The sequence below is a fragment of the Cnephaeus nilssonii genome (assembly GCF_951640355.1).
Source record: "Cnephaeus nilssonii genome assembly, chromosome: 12".
Classification (NCBI taxonomy): domain Eukaryota; kingdom Metazoa; phylum Chordata; class Mammalia; order Chiroptera; family Vespertilionidae; genus Cnephaeus; species Cnephaeus nilssonii.
Window position 1 is genome coordinate 44,097,798 of NC_137083.1, and position 15,474 is coordinate 44,113,271.

Below are 15,474 nucleotides of genomic sequence, written 5' to 3' on the forward strand. Positions count from 1 at the left end.
AGTGATGAAAGTTAACATCACCAGTATGTCATGTGGATGACATTTACCCCGATATGATGTGATGAAAAAGGCACTTCACCCTTCTAGTATTCTTTCAAATAAAAATAAAAATAAAAATAAAAAACAACAACCTAACTCCAGTCTAATTATGAGAACAATATCAGGCAAACTCATACTGGGGACAGTCTACAGGATACCAAGCCAGTACTCCATAGGGCTGTCAAGGTAATGAAAAACAAATAAGTTTACAAACATGTGGAAACTAAACAACCCACCCCTGAACAAACAAAAGGTCAAAGAAGAATCCAAAGAGAAATTAAAAAAATATCTCAAAACTAATGAAGATGGAAACACAACATATCAAAATCCATGGGATACTGCAAAAGTAGTTCTTAGAGGGACATTTATAGCAACAAATGCATATATTTTTTTTAAATATCTCAAATAAGTAACATATTTGATATATGTTAACCTCAAGGAACTAGAAAAATAAAAACAAACTAACCCAAAGGTTACCAGAATGAAGTTACTAAACAAAAATAAGAAAATAAATAAATGAAATAGAGACCACAAAAATAATATAAAATAACAAAACTAATTTTAAAATTTTTTTGAAAATGTAGACAAAATTGGCAAACCTTTAACTATATTAACTAAGAGAAAATAAGCAAATAATAAAATCAGAAATTAAAGAAGAGACATTATAACTAATATCACACAAATATATCCTATATAATAATAGCCTAATATGCAAATCGACTGAATGGTGGAATGACCAGTGGAACGACTGGTCACTATGATGTGCACTGACCACCAGGGGGCATACGCTCAATGCAGGAACTGCCCCAGCCCACAAGCCAAGGCCTGCCAAGGTGGGTGCCAGTGGGGCCCCCCAATCGCCCCACCGGTTGCCCCACAGATTGGCCCTGATCACTGGCCAGGCCTAGGGACCCTACCCATACACAAATGTTGTGCACCAGGCCTCTAGTAGTATCATAATTGACTATTAGGAACAATTACAGGGTAGGGCAAAAGTAGGTTTACAGAAAATATGCAATAAATAATAATACAAGAATAAACTCTGTGTTTCGCATGCTCACAACTGTAAACCTACTTTTGCCCCACCCTGCATATGCCAACAAATTTGATATCCTGGAAGAGATGGATAAATTCCTAGAAACACACAACTTATCAAGACTGAATCATGAAGAGAAAAATAATGTAAACAGACCAATAATGAGTAAGGAGATTGAATCAGTAATCAAAAACCTCCCAACACAGCAAAGCTCAAGACCAGATGACTTTACTATTGAATTCTACTAAATGTTTAAGAAAGAATTAATGCCAATCCTTCTCAAACTTTTCCAAATTATTGAAAATATTTTCAAACTTATTTACAAAGTCAGCATTACCCTGATACCAGAGCCAGATAAGAATACTACAAGAAAATAAAATTATAGACCAATATTCCTGATATATATAGGTATGAAAAAATTCTCAACAAAATATTGATCAAACCAAATATAACAGCACACTGAAAGGATCATATACCATGATCAAGTGAAATTCATCTCTGGGATGCAAAGATGGACCAATATATGAAATCAATAAATCTGATATACCATATTACTAGAATGAAAGATAAAAATTATATAATCATCTAAATAGATGCAGAAAAAGCACTTAACAAAATACAACACCCTTTCATTATTTAAAAACCCTCAACAAATTGGGTATAAAAGGAACATACTTCGACATAATAAAGGCCATATTTGAAAAACACAGTTAATATCAGACTCAATGGTGAAAAGTTGAATGCTTATCTTCTAACATCAGAAACAAAACAAGGGTGACCATTATTATCATTCTTATTCAACCTAGTACTGGAAATCCTAGCTAGAGCAATCACACAGGACAGCAAAATGAAAGACATCCAAATCAAAAAAAAAAAGAAAAAGTAAATTGCCTTTCTATAGATGAACAATGAAATACCTAAGAAATAAAGAAAACAATTCCATTCACAATAGCATCAAAAACAATAAAACACTTAGAGATAAATTTAACCAAGAAAGTGAAAGATCTATACAATGAAAACTATATGACTTTGATGAAATAAATTAAAGAAGACATAAACCAATGAAAACATATCCCGTATTTATGGATAGAAAGAATTAATATTATTAAAATGTCCATACTACCAAAGCCATTCACAGATTTAAGTTAATACTTATTAAAATTCCAATAACATTTTTCACAGAAATAGGAAAAAGAATCCTAAATTTCTATGGAATTGCAAAAGATCCCAAGTAGCCAAAGCAAGCATGAGAAAAAACAAAACTGAAGAAATTACACTTTCTGCTTTTAAACTGTATTACAAAACTATCGTATTTTTAAAAGTATTTTACTAACATAAAAACAGGCCAAAAAAAATCCCCACCATGAAACAGGTCTAGAGAGGCCAGAAATAAACCCCCACATATACGTTAAACTAATATTTGACAAGGGAGCCAAGAATAGTCAATGGGAAAAGGATAGTCTCTTCAAGAATATTAGTAGCCCTGGCTAGGTGGCTCAGTTGGTTGGAGCATCATCCCTGTACACCAAAAGGTTGCAGTTTTGAGTCTCAGTCAGGGTACATACCTAGGTTGCAGGTTTGATCCCTGGTCCAGACACATACCGGAGACAATTGATCTATATTTTTCCTTACCCTACCCCCCAGAGTAGCCAAAGGAGAGCTTGGAGTTGAGGAAAGCATTTTTGAAATATAAGACGGATTTGAACATGCTTAAATGCTTCAGACATAGCTGTCCATCAATTGGCCATTTGAAACACCAATCAGCCTTCCTGTCTGACATTTCTACTTTGTCTTATCTAATACTCAACAAACATTCCATATTGGACTAATAATTTTCCTCATAGCTTTGACAGCTATATTATAACTGGGATCTTCTGTAGACACAATACTTTAAAATAAAGGCAACTCTACCCAGAATCAACCTACCTACTGTACTTATTCTAAAGCCCTCTTTAGAAGCCATATTCTCCCAACATTTTCAACACTAGCAACAATTATATTTTTAATACAGCCTTAGAGAAAACATGATATTAAAATTAAAAGATGACACCCAAAGACTTAGTCAACTGAACAGCACTGAAGTTCATAAAAGATATGAAAGTTTAGAAGGGACAAGGAAAAATGGAAAACTACTTCCCTTGACAAATAGAAATCAGGAATTCTGCTGGCTGGTTGCCAGACTTAATGATTAAAGCCAGTATGCTAGAAACTTTGGCAAGGAACCGAGAAAAAGGTCTGTGCCCTTTTAGAGCTTATTATACCAACTACCAAATAGCAGTTCACAAAGACACAAATAAAGTGTAGGAAACTGAGATAAAGAATGAAACTTAGCAGGAGATGGGAGATAGAAGGACATAAAAAAGAATTGTTGGAGGCCTTTGAAAGAAAAGACAGGATGAAGGATAAACAGAATAGGGAAAAAAAATCTAGTGCATCCTAACGGTTGACCTCCTCATCATAGAGTATTTATATAAGAAATATTGAACTGCAAGATAAGTTTCTAAATACTTTGAGTAAGTTCACGCTGTGACACCAAAATTTATGCAGGGGATTGTCACCGTTATTTACAGTTCATTTTAAAAAGAAACGCTATTTTGGAAAAAAAATAGAATCACATTTGAAAGGACCTTGAAAGATCATCTTGTTCTTGACAAAGGCATACAGCTGTCAGCCTCCAGCTGTTAGCACCTACAGGACTACTAGTAAGTGGAAATCTGCCTCGGATTTCCTACCAAGGTCACACTCTACAAAGTCATGCCCCAGCCAATAACTGAGCGTGGCAGGGGTACCAAGGCCAGGCCTTGTGTGCATAACACAGAACTTCTCTTTGCCTTTTGCCCCAAAGCTCCCTTTTATATTGGCCAAGACTTTGTCAGGTCTACATACCGATCTGAAGATTCCTCAGCCCAATCCTGCTTCCTCCTTCCTTTCCTATTGTAGGGATAAGATCAGCATCCCCCTACCTTTTCTTTTTTTTTAAATATATTTTATTGATTTTTTACAGAGAGGAAAGGAGAGGGATAGAGAGCCAGAAACATCAATTCAGCTGCCTCTTGCACACTCCCTACTGGGGATGTGCCCGCAACCAAGGCACATGCCCTTGACCGGAATCGAACCTGGGACCCCTCAGTCCGCAGGCCGACGCTCTATCCACTGAGCCAAACCGGTTAGGGCCCCCCTCCCTTTTTTTAATTTATCTTTATTGTTGAACCTATTACAGATGTTCCCTTTCTTTTCCCCCATTGACCTCCTCCACTCCACATCCACACTCCCAGGCCTTCGCCACACTATTGTCTGTGTCCATGGATTGTGCATATAAATTCTTTGGTTAATCTCTCCCCACCTTCCCTCTGAGATTCGCCAATTTGTTCCATGCTTCTATGCCTCTGGATCTATTTTGTTCATCAGTTCATTTTGTTCATTAGATTCCACATATGAATGAGATCATGTGATACTTGTCTTTCTTGAACTGGCTTGTTTTGCTCAGCACTCTTCAGCATCCCTTTTTATGGGCTTTCCCTGTTTCCTCCTGTTTTTATCTTTCACAGGCACTATGCTCCCTATCCCTAAAACACTTCAAGAACTCCTAACTATCTCTCTCTGCACAGCTGTCCCCTGATGGATTATAACTACTGCAAAGAACATATTTGCAATTCATGTATCTGACAAAGAACTTATGTGCAAAATATATAAAGAAACTTTAAAATGCAATAAGACAACCCATTTTTTTAAAAGGACAAGGACTTCATTTCCAAAGACAGAAAAATGGAAAGTCAGTACATGAAAAGATGTTCAATATCATAAGGCATCTGGAAAATGAAAATAAAAAGCATAATAAGTTGCCACTACACACCTATCAGAGGAGCTAATATTAAAAAGATTGACAATTCCAAGTGAGGAAGAGAATGTGGAGCAACTGACACTCAAATACACTGCTGGTGGGAGCGTAAAGTCGCTTTGAAAAACAGTTTGGCAGTTTCTTATAAAGTTAGTTTTTATTTACCATTTGACTCAACAAACCCACATCTAGATATTTACCCAAGGAAAAGGAAAATGTATACACAAAATGACTTGTACAAGAATATTCATAGCAGTTTTACTCAAAATAGCCAAAAACTGGAAACAATCCAAATGTCCAACAACTTGTGAAAGAATAAATTATGAAAAGAGTACTTAGCAAGAAAAAATAACAACCTAATAATACATGCAACTACATGAATAAATCTCAAAAACATGTTGAGTCAAAGAAGCCAAATACATAAAAGTTGGCAAAACTAATTTTGATTGATAGAAATTGGATCAGGGGTTGCCTCAGAGGGTGTGGAAATTTCTGCAAAGAAGTATGAGGCAATTTTACAGGGTGATGGAAATATCTATATCTTGATTAGGAGTGGTTACACAGGTATGTATATTTGTCAAAACTGTACACTCAAAATGTATGCGAATCACTGTGTATAATGAATATTATACCGCAATAAAGCTGACTTTTTAAAAATATTTTTTATTGATTTCAGAGAGGAAGGGAGCAGGAGAGAGAGAGAAACGTCAATGATGAGAGAGAATCATTGATCAGCTGCCTCCTGCATGCCCCACACTCCAGATTGAGCTCACAACCCTGGCATGTGCCCTTGACCAGAATCGAACCTGGGACCCTTCAGTCCACAGGCCAATATTCTATCCACTAAGCCAAACCAGCTAGGGCATAAAGCTGATTTTTTTAAATATATTTCTGACATTTATAAGTACTATACTAACTACAAAATACTAAACAAATATATAAATACTATACCTAACAGTATTTCTTGGTATTGCAAGTGGAATATTGACCTCATTTACATTTCTAGACAGTTATTGCAGAAAATAAAGAGGCTATTGGTCTATTTTTCTTATGCCCAAAGACCTTATAAAATTCCCTTATTCTGATGTTTTTAACTAATGGCTTTTGGGTTTTCTAGGCATATAACCTTTAAACAGCAAAAAGAAATAATTCCATCTCTTATTATTCAACATTTATACAGATTACTGTATTTACCTCTCATATTGCATTCACTAGTCTCCAAAAGAATGTTGAATAATGGTGATCACCAGATGTTCTCTCTTTGCTCTAAAGGAAATATATTAACATCTGAGTGTTTAGAATACTACCTGATGTTGGATTTTTTAATAACATCTTTATCAATGTGTAGTTACTATTTTATTTTGTTAAGAATGGTTTTTAAATTTTTTCAAGTAACTTTTCAGCATTTATTAGATAACATGGCTTGTCTCCTTTAAATTGTTGAAGAAATAAAATATCCATATAAATTGCCTAATATTGCAACAGTTGACTTTCCTGGAATAAAATCTCTTGAATTATTCTTTTGATAAGGTATGGAATTCTCTTTTGAGTACATACTCATAAGCTAACTTGAACTTTGGTGGGGAGAGTGGGGGAGAGAGAGGATGTGATTCTATCTATGTCAGGTTACAGTAAGCCTGGCTTCATTAAGTTATTTAAGGAGTTTCCATCTTTTTCTCTGCCAGAGAATAGTAAAAAAAATTTTTTTATTCTCTATTTTTCTTTAAAAAGGATTTAACTGTAAAATGTCTCCATGCTATTTTGCAGTAAATATTTAATCTCCAATTTTTCTAGTGTGATTAGGCCCTTCGTGTTTCCTAGTTGTTGGAGCTGAGTATAAGCCAGCCAATAGTCTACTTTTAGAGAGCCAGGGAAGGATACTGTGATCAATAAGAAATGTATGTTTTATAAACATACTCTACTTTTGCCCCACCCTGTATATTGATCTCAAAGTGGCCGTGGTATCTAATTTTTAATTCTATTTTCCTTTGCTCCACACTCCTAATAACTAAAACGTCAGCTGTCAAATCCCTTATGTGCACTGAGAGAGATTCTAAAAGACACGCAGTCCTTGGCCAGTAGTTACCCATCAACTGAACTACCTTGAATGGTTTTACAAACCCAGCCTCTCCAAAACTCAAACTACTCTGGAGACTCTCTGGGGAAATGGAAAGTGTTTCTCTGAGACCCAGGCTGCCTTTGGCAGAGGTCAAGGTCAGAGGGCCCTGATGTGAGGAAGGAATCACTTTACCCACAACAGGAGCAAGTTGACACTTCGAGTCAACTGAAGAAGCCTGTGGACAAAAAAACGGACCAAATACTAAACCTGACAAGCTCAGGGGAGGCCTGCATGGCAGGGTCTCGCAAACTGAGACCTAAAGTAACCACATAGTACTGTCTGAAACTAAAACTTCCTAACTAAAAGCGAATCGTGGTGGGTAGTCATGTCTTAGGCCAGTATCTTCCTTGACAAAAAGCCCCTCTTTACTGAGCCTATCTGCTGTCACTGTCTTTTGGCATCTATGAATGTCAGAATAACTCCCTTTTGCCATACCCCTCAGGGCACAATCTCCCTCCAGAACAGACCACAGAACCCCCTCATTGTTGTCTTGTTCCATCTCTCTGTGTTGTAAATGTTCATCGTTAACTATCCTGCACCCACCAATATAAAAGATGTGTCTATTCATTTTACTTTTTATCCAATCCCAGAGACTTTGCTTTCTCCCACCTCCCTAATCTATCACCAGTGGATTTCATGTAACCCCTCGGGCCTCCTCCTTTGGGTGTAATGCATAAAATAAAGTGCAAAGCTGCCATTCTCTGCAGCATTTTCTCAATCCGTTGAGCTTTTGCTCCCCGGCCATTGTGGTCAGTTTGGCTCAAATAAACTTCTAAATATTCTCTGCAGGTTTAAACGTTTCTCAAGTTGACATGCTCAGGAACCCCAGTGAGGGCAAAGCTCCAGCCACGGCCAGCTCCCACGAGCCCGCCCCGCCCACCTGCACACCCTCTGCGCATGCGCAGCCCCCCACGCCCAGCCAGTCAGGACTCCAGTCATCCCCGCCCCTCAGACCGGAAGGGGCTGCGGGCGCTTCCTGCTGCTCCCCGGGCCTTGGGGTAGCCCGGTGATGTCCTGGGTCCAAGCAGCTCCTCTGGTCCGGGGTGGCGGAGAGGAGGGGGAAGTGTTTGACGAGGAAGCAGACGAGTCGCTCCTGGTGCAGCGGGAATGGCGGAGCCAGATGCAGAGACGAGTCAAAGTAAAGCTGCGGGGGGCGCGGTGTCCCTGCTGTGCCGGGTGGCGGGGAGAGGGGCGCGGGCTTGTGAAGAATCTCGGCCTGGCATTGAGGCCAGAGCGGTGTGGCCTGGCCCAGTGCGGCCCGCATCCTGCCAAGATGACCCAATGGGTTCCTTTAAGGCGTGTGAAACCACGGCGCGCTCTCCTCGAGCGCCCGCCCGCGGGGTGGGGCGGACGCTGGGTCCGACCGCAGTCAGCTGGCCAGACTTTGCAGAGATCGGTGTGTGCCGAGGGTCGCAGGGAAGCGGGTGGGGGAACTGTGTGCCCTGACTGTACTAATGATGGCTGTGAGAGGACTTGTACCCAGTTTACAGGATTGCTTGAATGGGTGAGGAGCCTAAAGTTAGGGGTGATGCTCATCAATGTGCGTATATGGAAACAGGGAATGTAAGGATGTTGTCAAAGGGCCATAAGGGGAAGTAATATGGAATACTGGTGACTAGGTGAGGAAGTGTTAACGTTGGGGTTTTTGTATTGGTTAGGTGTGATTTACCCAGCTCTGATTTGTTTCACTATTCATGAGATTAAGCTTAATACCACACCCCCAATTTCCAGGGGGAGCGCTCGAACTATTACAGGACCAAATGGTGAGGTCCACTTCCACTCACTACCGTTGCCAACAATTAAATTGCCCTAAGTCGGCTTTTGTTTAATGTTTCAGTCAAATAATTGCTTAGCCCAACAACCATGTTGTCAATTTCAGAAACGCTGTATGTGAGGCTGGGGCGGGGGGCATCTTTTGACTGCGCATCTTTTGTGTGCTGTGGCACCAGAGGAGATGCAGGACAAAAATCCCTGCCCGCTGTGAATTTGCAGTTCAGTTGAATTTAGATATCAAGCAAAAATTTCAAAAGCTAGCTTTCTAATTTTCCTTTTGCTAAACCAATTTCCTCTTTCCCTACTTCAGTTAATTATCCAAGACCTTTGATAACCCTACTTACTGCCTTGCTTCCTCACCTACCCTACCAATCCAATCATTTGCAAAAGGGGCCAGGCATGAAATTCTCTATGTATCCTTTCTGTGAAGCCATTGCTAACATAGCATGTTCAATGGGATAGGACCAATAATATATTTACATGAGAAGTATAGTCTAGTCTACTCTGTGTAGCTACGCCATATGTTTTAGAACCATGATATTAAATAACACAGGAAAAGCTTGTTTTCATTGATTTTCTAAATTGATTCTATGACTTTCTAGAAAAACCTACAATGGTTCACTTGATGTTTGTTACAGCTGCAGTTCTTCATTACTTATTTTTAGGAAGGCTATAGAGATGGACTACAAGCTGGCAAAGCAGTTGCCCTTCAACAAGGCTTCAATCAAGGTTATAAAGAAGGTGCAGAAGGCATTATAAACTATGGACAACTCAGAGGAACGTTGAGGTAATTTTTAAAACTTAAATCTGGAGTCATTTTAACCTCAGGACTACTTGGAGATTTTTATAAAAGTAGTATGTAAAAACAAAGTGTTTAAACGAAAGTGCTTTTCCTAGTGTTAAATCCACAAGAGGGCTGCAAAGCATTCGAATAATATTGCCTTCAAAAGGTCAAGATTATCAGTTCATCCACTTTAATATGTGAGCCAGGTGTCCTTTATAGAAAAGAAAAGATAGGAAAGTGTGTATTTTTTACTACCTGAACTATCACCAGTCTATATCTCAACGTCATTTAAAAGATCTTCAGGTTTTGAATAAAGGTTTTAGTCTTGCACATGTGGCAGAACACATCATGACAGAAGTCTGTACTAGAGGTACATGATGAAAATTATAGCTGGTAATAGAGAGAAAAATGATCCCATTTACTTTAGTCCTGAACATCGAGTACCTGTCAAGATTCCATAGCAGTAATGGCATATTTCAGAGCCAAGTGGCCAAACGGCACATGGAGCTAAGAGCATGACAGAGTTGTCCTTTTTGATTCTCTGTATCTTTTAAATTGCCCTCAGTAGAGAAAATGCTGCAAAGAATCAATGATTTTAAAAAGGGTAGAAAATAAGTTATCAAAACAACAAAAAATGTACTGTGTCTAAGGTTTTAGAAAATTCAATGGTAAGAATCAGAATATGTAGTCTGCTACCATAGGAAAATGATCATGTTCATCTTTACATCAGGTTAAATCTTTTATAAGCTTAGAAAGCTTATTGCTAAGTCTTTTTCATCAATTGATTCCATTTTAAAACATCATTACTTTTCACAACTATTTTATGTCATGATTATCTGAACTATCAAAAAACAAAAGTACTATCTGTACTAGAAAAGTAAAGAAAAATATTTATTAGGAATAGAATGATTTTTACCTTCTTCAAGAAAATTGTTAGTTAGCTCAGCAAACCATGTCTACTTATAACAAAGTTGGGAAAGTGAAGTTGCCTAAAAACTTATTTTCCTAATCTTCAGTTTTGATGGCAAGCAACTGCTGTATTATGATTAGAACAATGGTTTTCAACCTTGGCTGCACCTTGATATCACCTGGGCAGCTTTAAAAAATAATACCCCTAGAGATTCTGGTTTAATTGGTCTGGGATGACCTAGATCTTGATAGTTTCAAGAGCTCCCCACGTGATTCTAATGTGCATCCAAGATTGAGAATCACTAGTTTAGAAGCTTTTTGATGTCTTTAAAGGAAAAACTAATTTTTCTGGCCTCTCTCTCTCTCTCTCTCTCTCTCTCTCTCTCTCTCTCTCTCTCTCTCTCTGAGTTGTATCCCTCTTCAACAGAAGCTACACGGTCATAAGGGGAAAACCTAAAATGAGGAAAAGTGGATGTAGATCTGTGAAGGAGGGCTTATGATATAGAAACAGTTTATATGGTCAAGCCCAATTATTTAATTTCTGTTAAAAGATATATATTTTTTAATCCTATTTTGCCATTATTACTTTCTTTATTTTGACTTGCATTATTGTTATTAATTCGTTTTGCATGGTGTTATGTAGAAAAGAAACATGTAGCATAGAAAGTTCTAAAAGCCTATGGTTGTTTAATTTTTTCCCTATGTAACTCCTGTTTATATTTTCATTCAGTGCTTTGCTCTCCTGGTGTCACCTTCATGATAATAGTTCGGCTTTGATCAGTAAAATAAATAATCTTCTGGATGCAGTTGGCCATTGTGAAGAGTATGTGCTCAAACATCTGAAATCAATCACCCCACAGCCGCATGTTGTAGATTTATTGGACTCCATTCAGGACATGGACCTTTGTCATGTATCTCCAGCTGAGAAAAAGATTTATGAAGCTGAAGATGAAAGACTCTGTGAAAATAATGCTGAGTTTAACAAAAGCTGTAGTAATAGTCTTAGTGGGGTAGATTGTTCATCTTTAGAATGTTGTGGAACACGGGAGCATACACATTCTGAAAACCCAAGCCTCACTTGGATTTTAGAACAGACAGCTAGTTTGGTAAAACAGCTGGGAGTATCAGTAGACATATTACAGCACCTCAAACAACTATGAAAATTTCACTTTTTTGGTGAAAATAATGTTCAGAACATTCCTTGGGGCATTTTGTTTCTTAACAAGTTTACCAAAATTTGTACTGGTTTCTACATTGAACACTTCACCATCCTTCGTGGAAGTTTGAACATCTTCAGAATTAACACTATTAAATGTAATATAAGCCTTTTTTCTCTGTCACTGGTAATTTTTACGAAGTTTATTATGTTCAGAAATTCCAGTTATCATTGTCATTTTCAAATTTCTGATCAAAACCATTTTCAGACTCACTAGCCAAAGTGAATCAAACATTTTGTAAGGACCTAACCCTACTTTCTGCTCTGTCACCATCAGTTAGTTAGGACCTCATTTCCAGCTAGTCAGACCAAGGTTACCAAATATAATGGCTAACATCGTAAATAGATAAACACACAAAGATATGTAGATAATATATTGAAAATAAGAGGCCATAGTATAAGAAACTGAAGACGTGTTTATACTGATGACTAAAAACATGCTATAAATACTAAAATCGATTAGAGTTTATTTTAATGTTAATTAAGAGTAAAAACATAATTCCCTGAAAAAATACAGAAAATACATTTCATGCTCAAGTACTACTTAGTCTTTCCAAGTATTTAGGAGTTAGTTTTGCCTAGCAAATGTACCAGATTATTATATCTAAACTGTAGTTCTGCTTCATATCCTCATAGGAATAAACACTGGAATCTCTGACTTGTAATAATATTCTTAGTCTGGCATAGATAAAATTAGATTCAAACTTTTCTTCCAGGACCTAAGTATATAAAATTACGAAAAGATTTTTCATCACTTTTTTGCCTGAAATATTTATGTGAGATACCAGACTTCAGAGACACCCAAATAATTGCCCATATTGATAGCCTTAATTGTTTTTTCACTAATATTTTTATCTACCATCTACTCTAAAAAGCAGACATCCTGGGAAAGTAAGAAAAATTGATAAAATATGTCTTTGAAGAGATAAAGAAAATGTACTACTGTGATCTTACAACCTCCTGAAAAGTTCACATGACATTAAGGAATTGAAACATTTGAAATCAGAAGATCATATAGTGTTTCAGGATTTACTGAAACATGCTGAAGATATCAAGTGACTTGACAGCTGGTTTTTTAAAAGTATGTTAATCTCTAGATGTAGGCAATATTTCAGAGATTTACTAATTTTTTTCACATTTATAGATGCAGCAAAAATCTTAAATCCTCATGGAATATTATCAGTTTCTAAAGTCTTCATGTTGCTCTGCCCTGCATATTAGATATGAAATATCTAATAATACAACTCAAGAAAGACACCCTGAGTAAAAAATGTCATGAGTGTAGCCAATTTTGAGATTTTATAGGGTTCATTCTGATAAGATTCCCTGAAGATAACAGCCCTTGCCACCATTGGAAATAGGGTGTTTTTGTGTAGATGTTCATAGGAAAAATCAAGAAAATTAGTTGAGTTGATGAGGCTTTTGGATTGAAAATATTCCTTAAACTTGCTTTGACTTTTAAAAAGCACAGAAGTTCCTGGACTGCAAAAGAATATTAATGGTATGCTCATTATACCTATGATCTATGAATGCGAGCCTCTACTATTTTTTTCCCTTTTTCTCTTTTTTTGTTTGTTCATTTTCCTTTTGTGTTTTGTTTCTTTTATTACATGAGCCTCCGTTAGAACCAACCAGAGTGAGGGAAGAAACCTTGCTCACCTTGTGTGTTACCCTGTCTCACATGTAGGCCTGACAAGTCTTGCCATATAAGAGCCCTGACTGAACATAAATGCAAGGCAAAATTGCCCCAGAACAGGCAGCCAGAGTTTCAAGGCCTGGGACACAGTCATTAGGTCTGGTTGATATGGCTCCCTTAAAAACAGAATTTCATCTTATGTATATTATTTCTAGGTGCTGATATATCTGGCATTTTGTTGTTTTCCTAAAGATGAGGGTAAAGAAGCCCAAAATACTAGGCTTTTCTGACATTTCAGTTGCTAGAGCTGCTGAGGCCGCCAAAATTTTTTGTGATTGACAGGAATTGGGCAACTAAATTCACCTACCTGCATCCTTATTTCATTTATATCCTAACCCTGCTTATTAACTGCTTGTGGTAAACCAAAATGAAAGCTTTGAACCAAATCCAAGTTGTGGTCCTCACCCATCTTCAAACTAAAATTAAAGGTTTGTGTTCCAGTCTAAGAGACTGAAGATATATTGATATATACACTGAGTGGCCAGATTATTATGATCTCTGAACGCATAATAATCTGGCCACTCAGTATATAGGAATAGAGTCTAACTTTTTTTAAAAATATATATATCTTTATTGATTTCAGAGAGGAAGGGAGAGGGAGAGAGAGATAGAAACATCAATGATGAGAAAGAATCATTGATCGGCCGCCTCCTGCCTGTCCCCTACTGGGGATCAAACACGCAACCCGGGCATGTGCCCTTGGCCAGAATCGAACCTGGGACCCTTCAGTCTGCAGGCCCACGCTCTATCCACTGGGCAAAACCAGCCAGGGCAAGTCTAACTTAATTCTAAGTCATTGTTAGTTTCAGACCAATGGATGAAGTAAATATCACATGCTATGTTAATAAACTACCAATCAGATTCTTGCTCTCCAGAAATTCTCAAAGCTCCATCATGAAGATACTTCACAATCAGTTGGCTCTCTACTGCCTTTCCCCAGCAATCTTACTCCTCTTCCTCATTCCTGACTGAATACTAGGAGAGGAGTCTTGTCACTGTCTCAACTTGTTTTCTTCCCATTCGTATTCCTCAGCTTCAAACTGCTTTTGGCTAAGGTCACTGGTGGCCAAAATCACACAACTGCCCCTGACTTGTTTTAGTTCTATCACATGTCTCCATCACTGAACATGAACCATCTCTACTTTCATAATCCTTCCTTCTACAGCAGCACTTTTTCTTATTATTATTACTACTTATTTCTACTGTACCAGTTATACACTTGAGTTTTTCTGGGCCCAAGCAACATTGTCATTCTGATCTCATCCTGCCTCCTGCTCCCCGATACACACCACACTTCATTATGGATGATAAGACAATATGGATAATTCCCAACTTGCAATATTACTCATTCCTGACTGTTCTGCCCAGAATACTTTTACACATCCCTCCTTACCAGAAAAATCCTATTTATCCTTCAATTACAGCTCAAATTTCAACTGAGTGAGTTGCTCTTCCCAGTGTTCCCTCTGCATTGTTTTGAGAATCTCAGACTTCAGTTTTGTTTTGTTTTTTCAAGAAAGTGCCTTATTGATTGTTACATCACCAGTACTTAGCACCATTCCCTGTACATAGATGCATAGGTGGTATTTGGTGAGATAAAAAAATATTTAAATGCATCTACCAATGAAAATTGGAAATTTAAGATTCCAAAATACATCATGTTATATTTTTTATTTTAAAAAACAAACCATTTTGTTGCCTTTTTTAAAAATGTTTATTTTCATTTTCATGTTAATAAAAGTCCACATCTACAAATTGTGTTGTCTTGTACCAGGCTAAATTATAACAGACGATCGTATTTATCAATCACTAAAAGAATTGCACTAATGAATAATAATATTACAATATAATATTTAAAGATACAAAATTATGCTTATAGTACAGTTTCACATAATAAAGGACAGAAGGAAACAGCAAAAAAAAAAAAAAACCTGGAAGAACACCCAAAAATATTTTCTATCAGGATGCCTGGTGCCTAGTATCTAATAACTGTAAGAAGGAGTTGGAAGAAATAGAGGAATGGAAAAGTAATAGCTAACACATGGTGTTAGTGATATGCAGGTG

The 15,474-nt window shown here is 37.4% G+C and overlaps 1 protein-coding gene across 1 annotated transcript; it reads left to right on the forward strand.

The window, feature by feature from the left end:
- Nucleotides 1-8,005: 8,005 nt before the first annotated feature.
- On the forward strand, nucleotides 8,006-12,169 carry YAE1 (YAE1 maturation factor of ABCE1). Its single transcript, XM_079786455.1, has 3 exons — nucleotides 8,006-8,170; nucleotides 9,471-9,592; nucleotides 11,229-12,169. Exons 1-3 carry the CDS (start codon nucleotides 8,042-8,044, stop codon nucleotides 11,656-11,658), a joined length of 681 nt encoding a protein of 226 aa, XP_079642581.1. The 5' UTR covers nucleotides 8,006-8,041; the 3' UTR covers nucleotides 11,659-12,169.
- Nucleotides 12,170-15,474: the final 3,305 nt, after the last annotated feature.

What these genes read in the sequence shown, in the direction of transcription:
- YAE1 (XM_079786455.1), top strand. Translation starts at nt 8,042, where the DNA reads ATGTCCTGGGTCCAAGCAGCTCCTCTGGTCCGGGGTGGCGGAGAGGAG. An exon ending in AGATGCAGAGACGAGTCAAA is followed by an intron (nt 8,171 to 9,470) that starts GTAAAGCTGCGG and finishes ACTTATTTTTAG; the next exon opens with GAAGGCTATAGAGATGGACT. An exon ending in CAACTCAGAGGAACGTTGAG is followed by an intron (nt 9,593 to 11,228) that starts GTAATTTTTAAA and finishes ATTTTCATTCAG; the next exon opens with TGCTTTGCTCTCCTGGTGTC.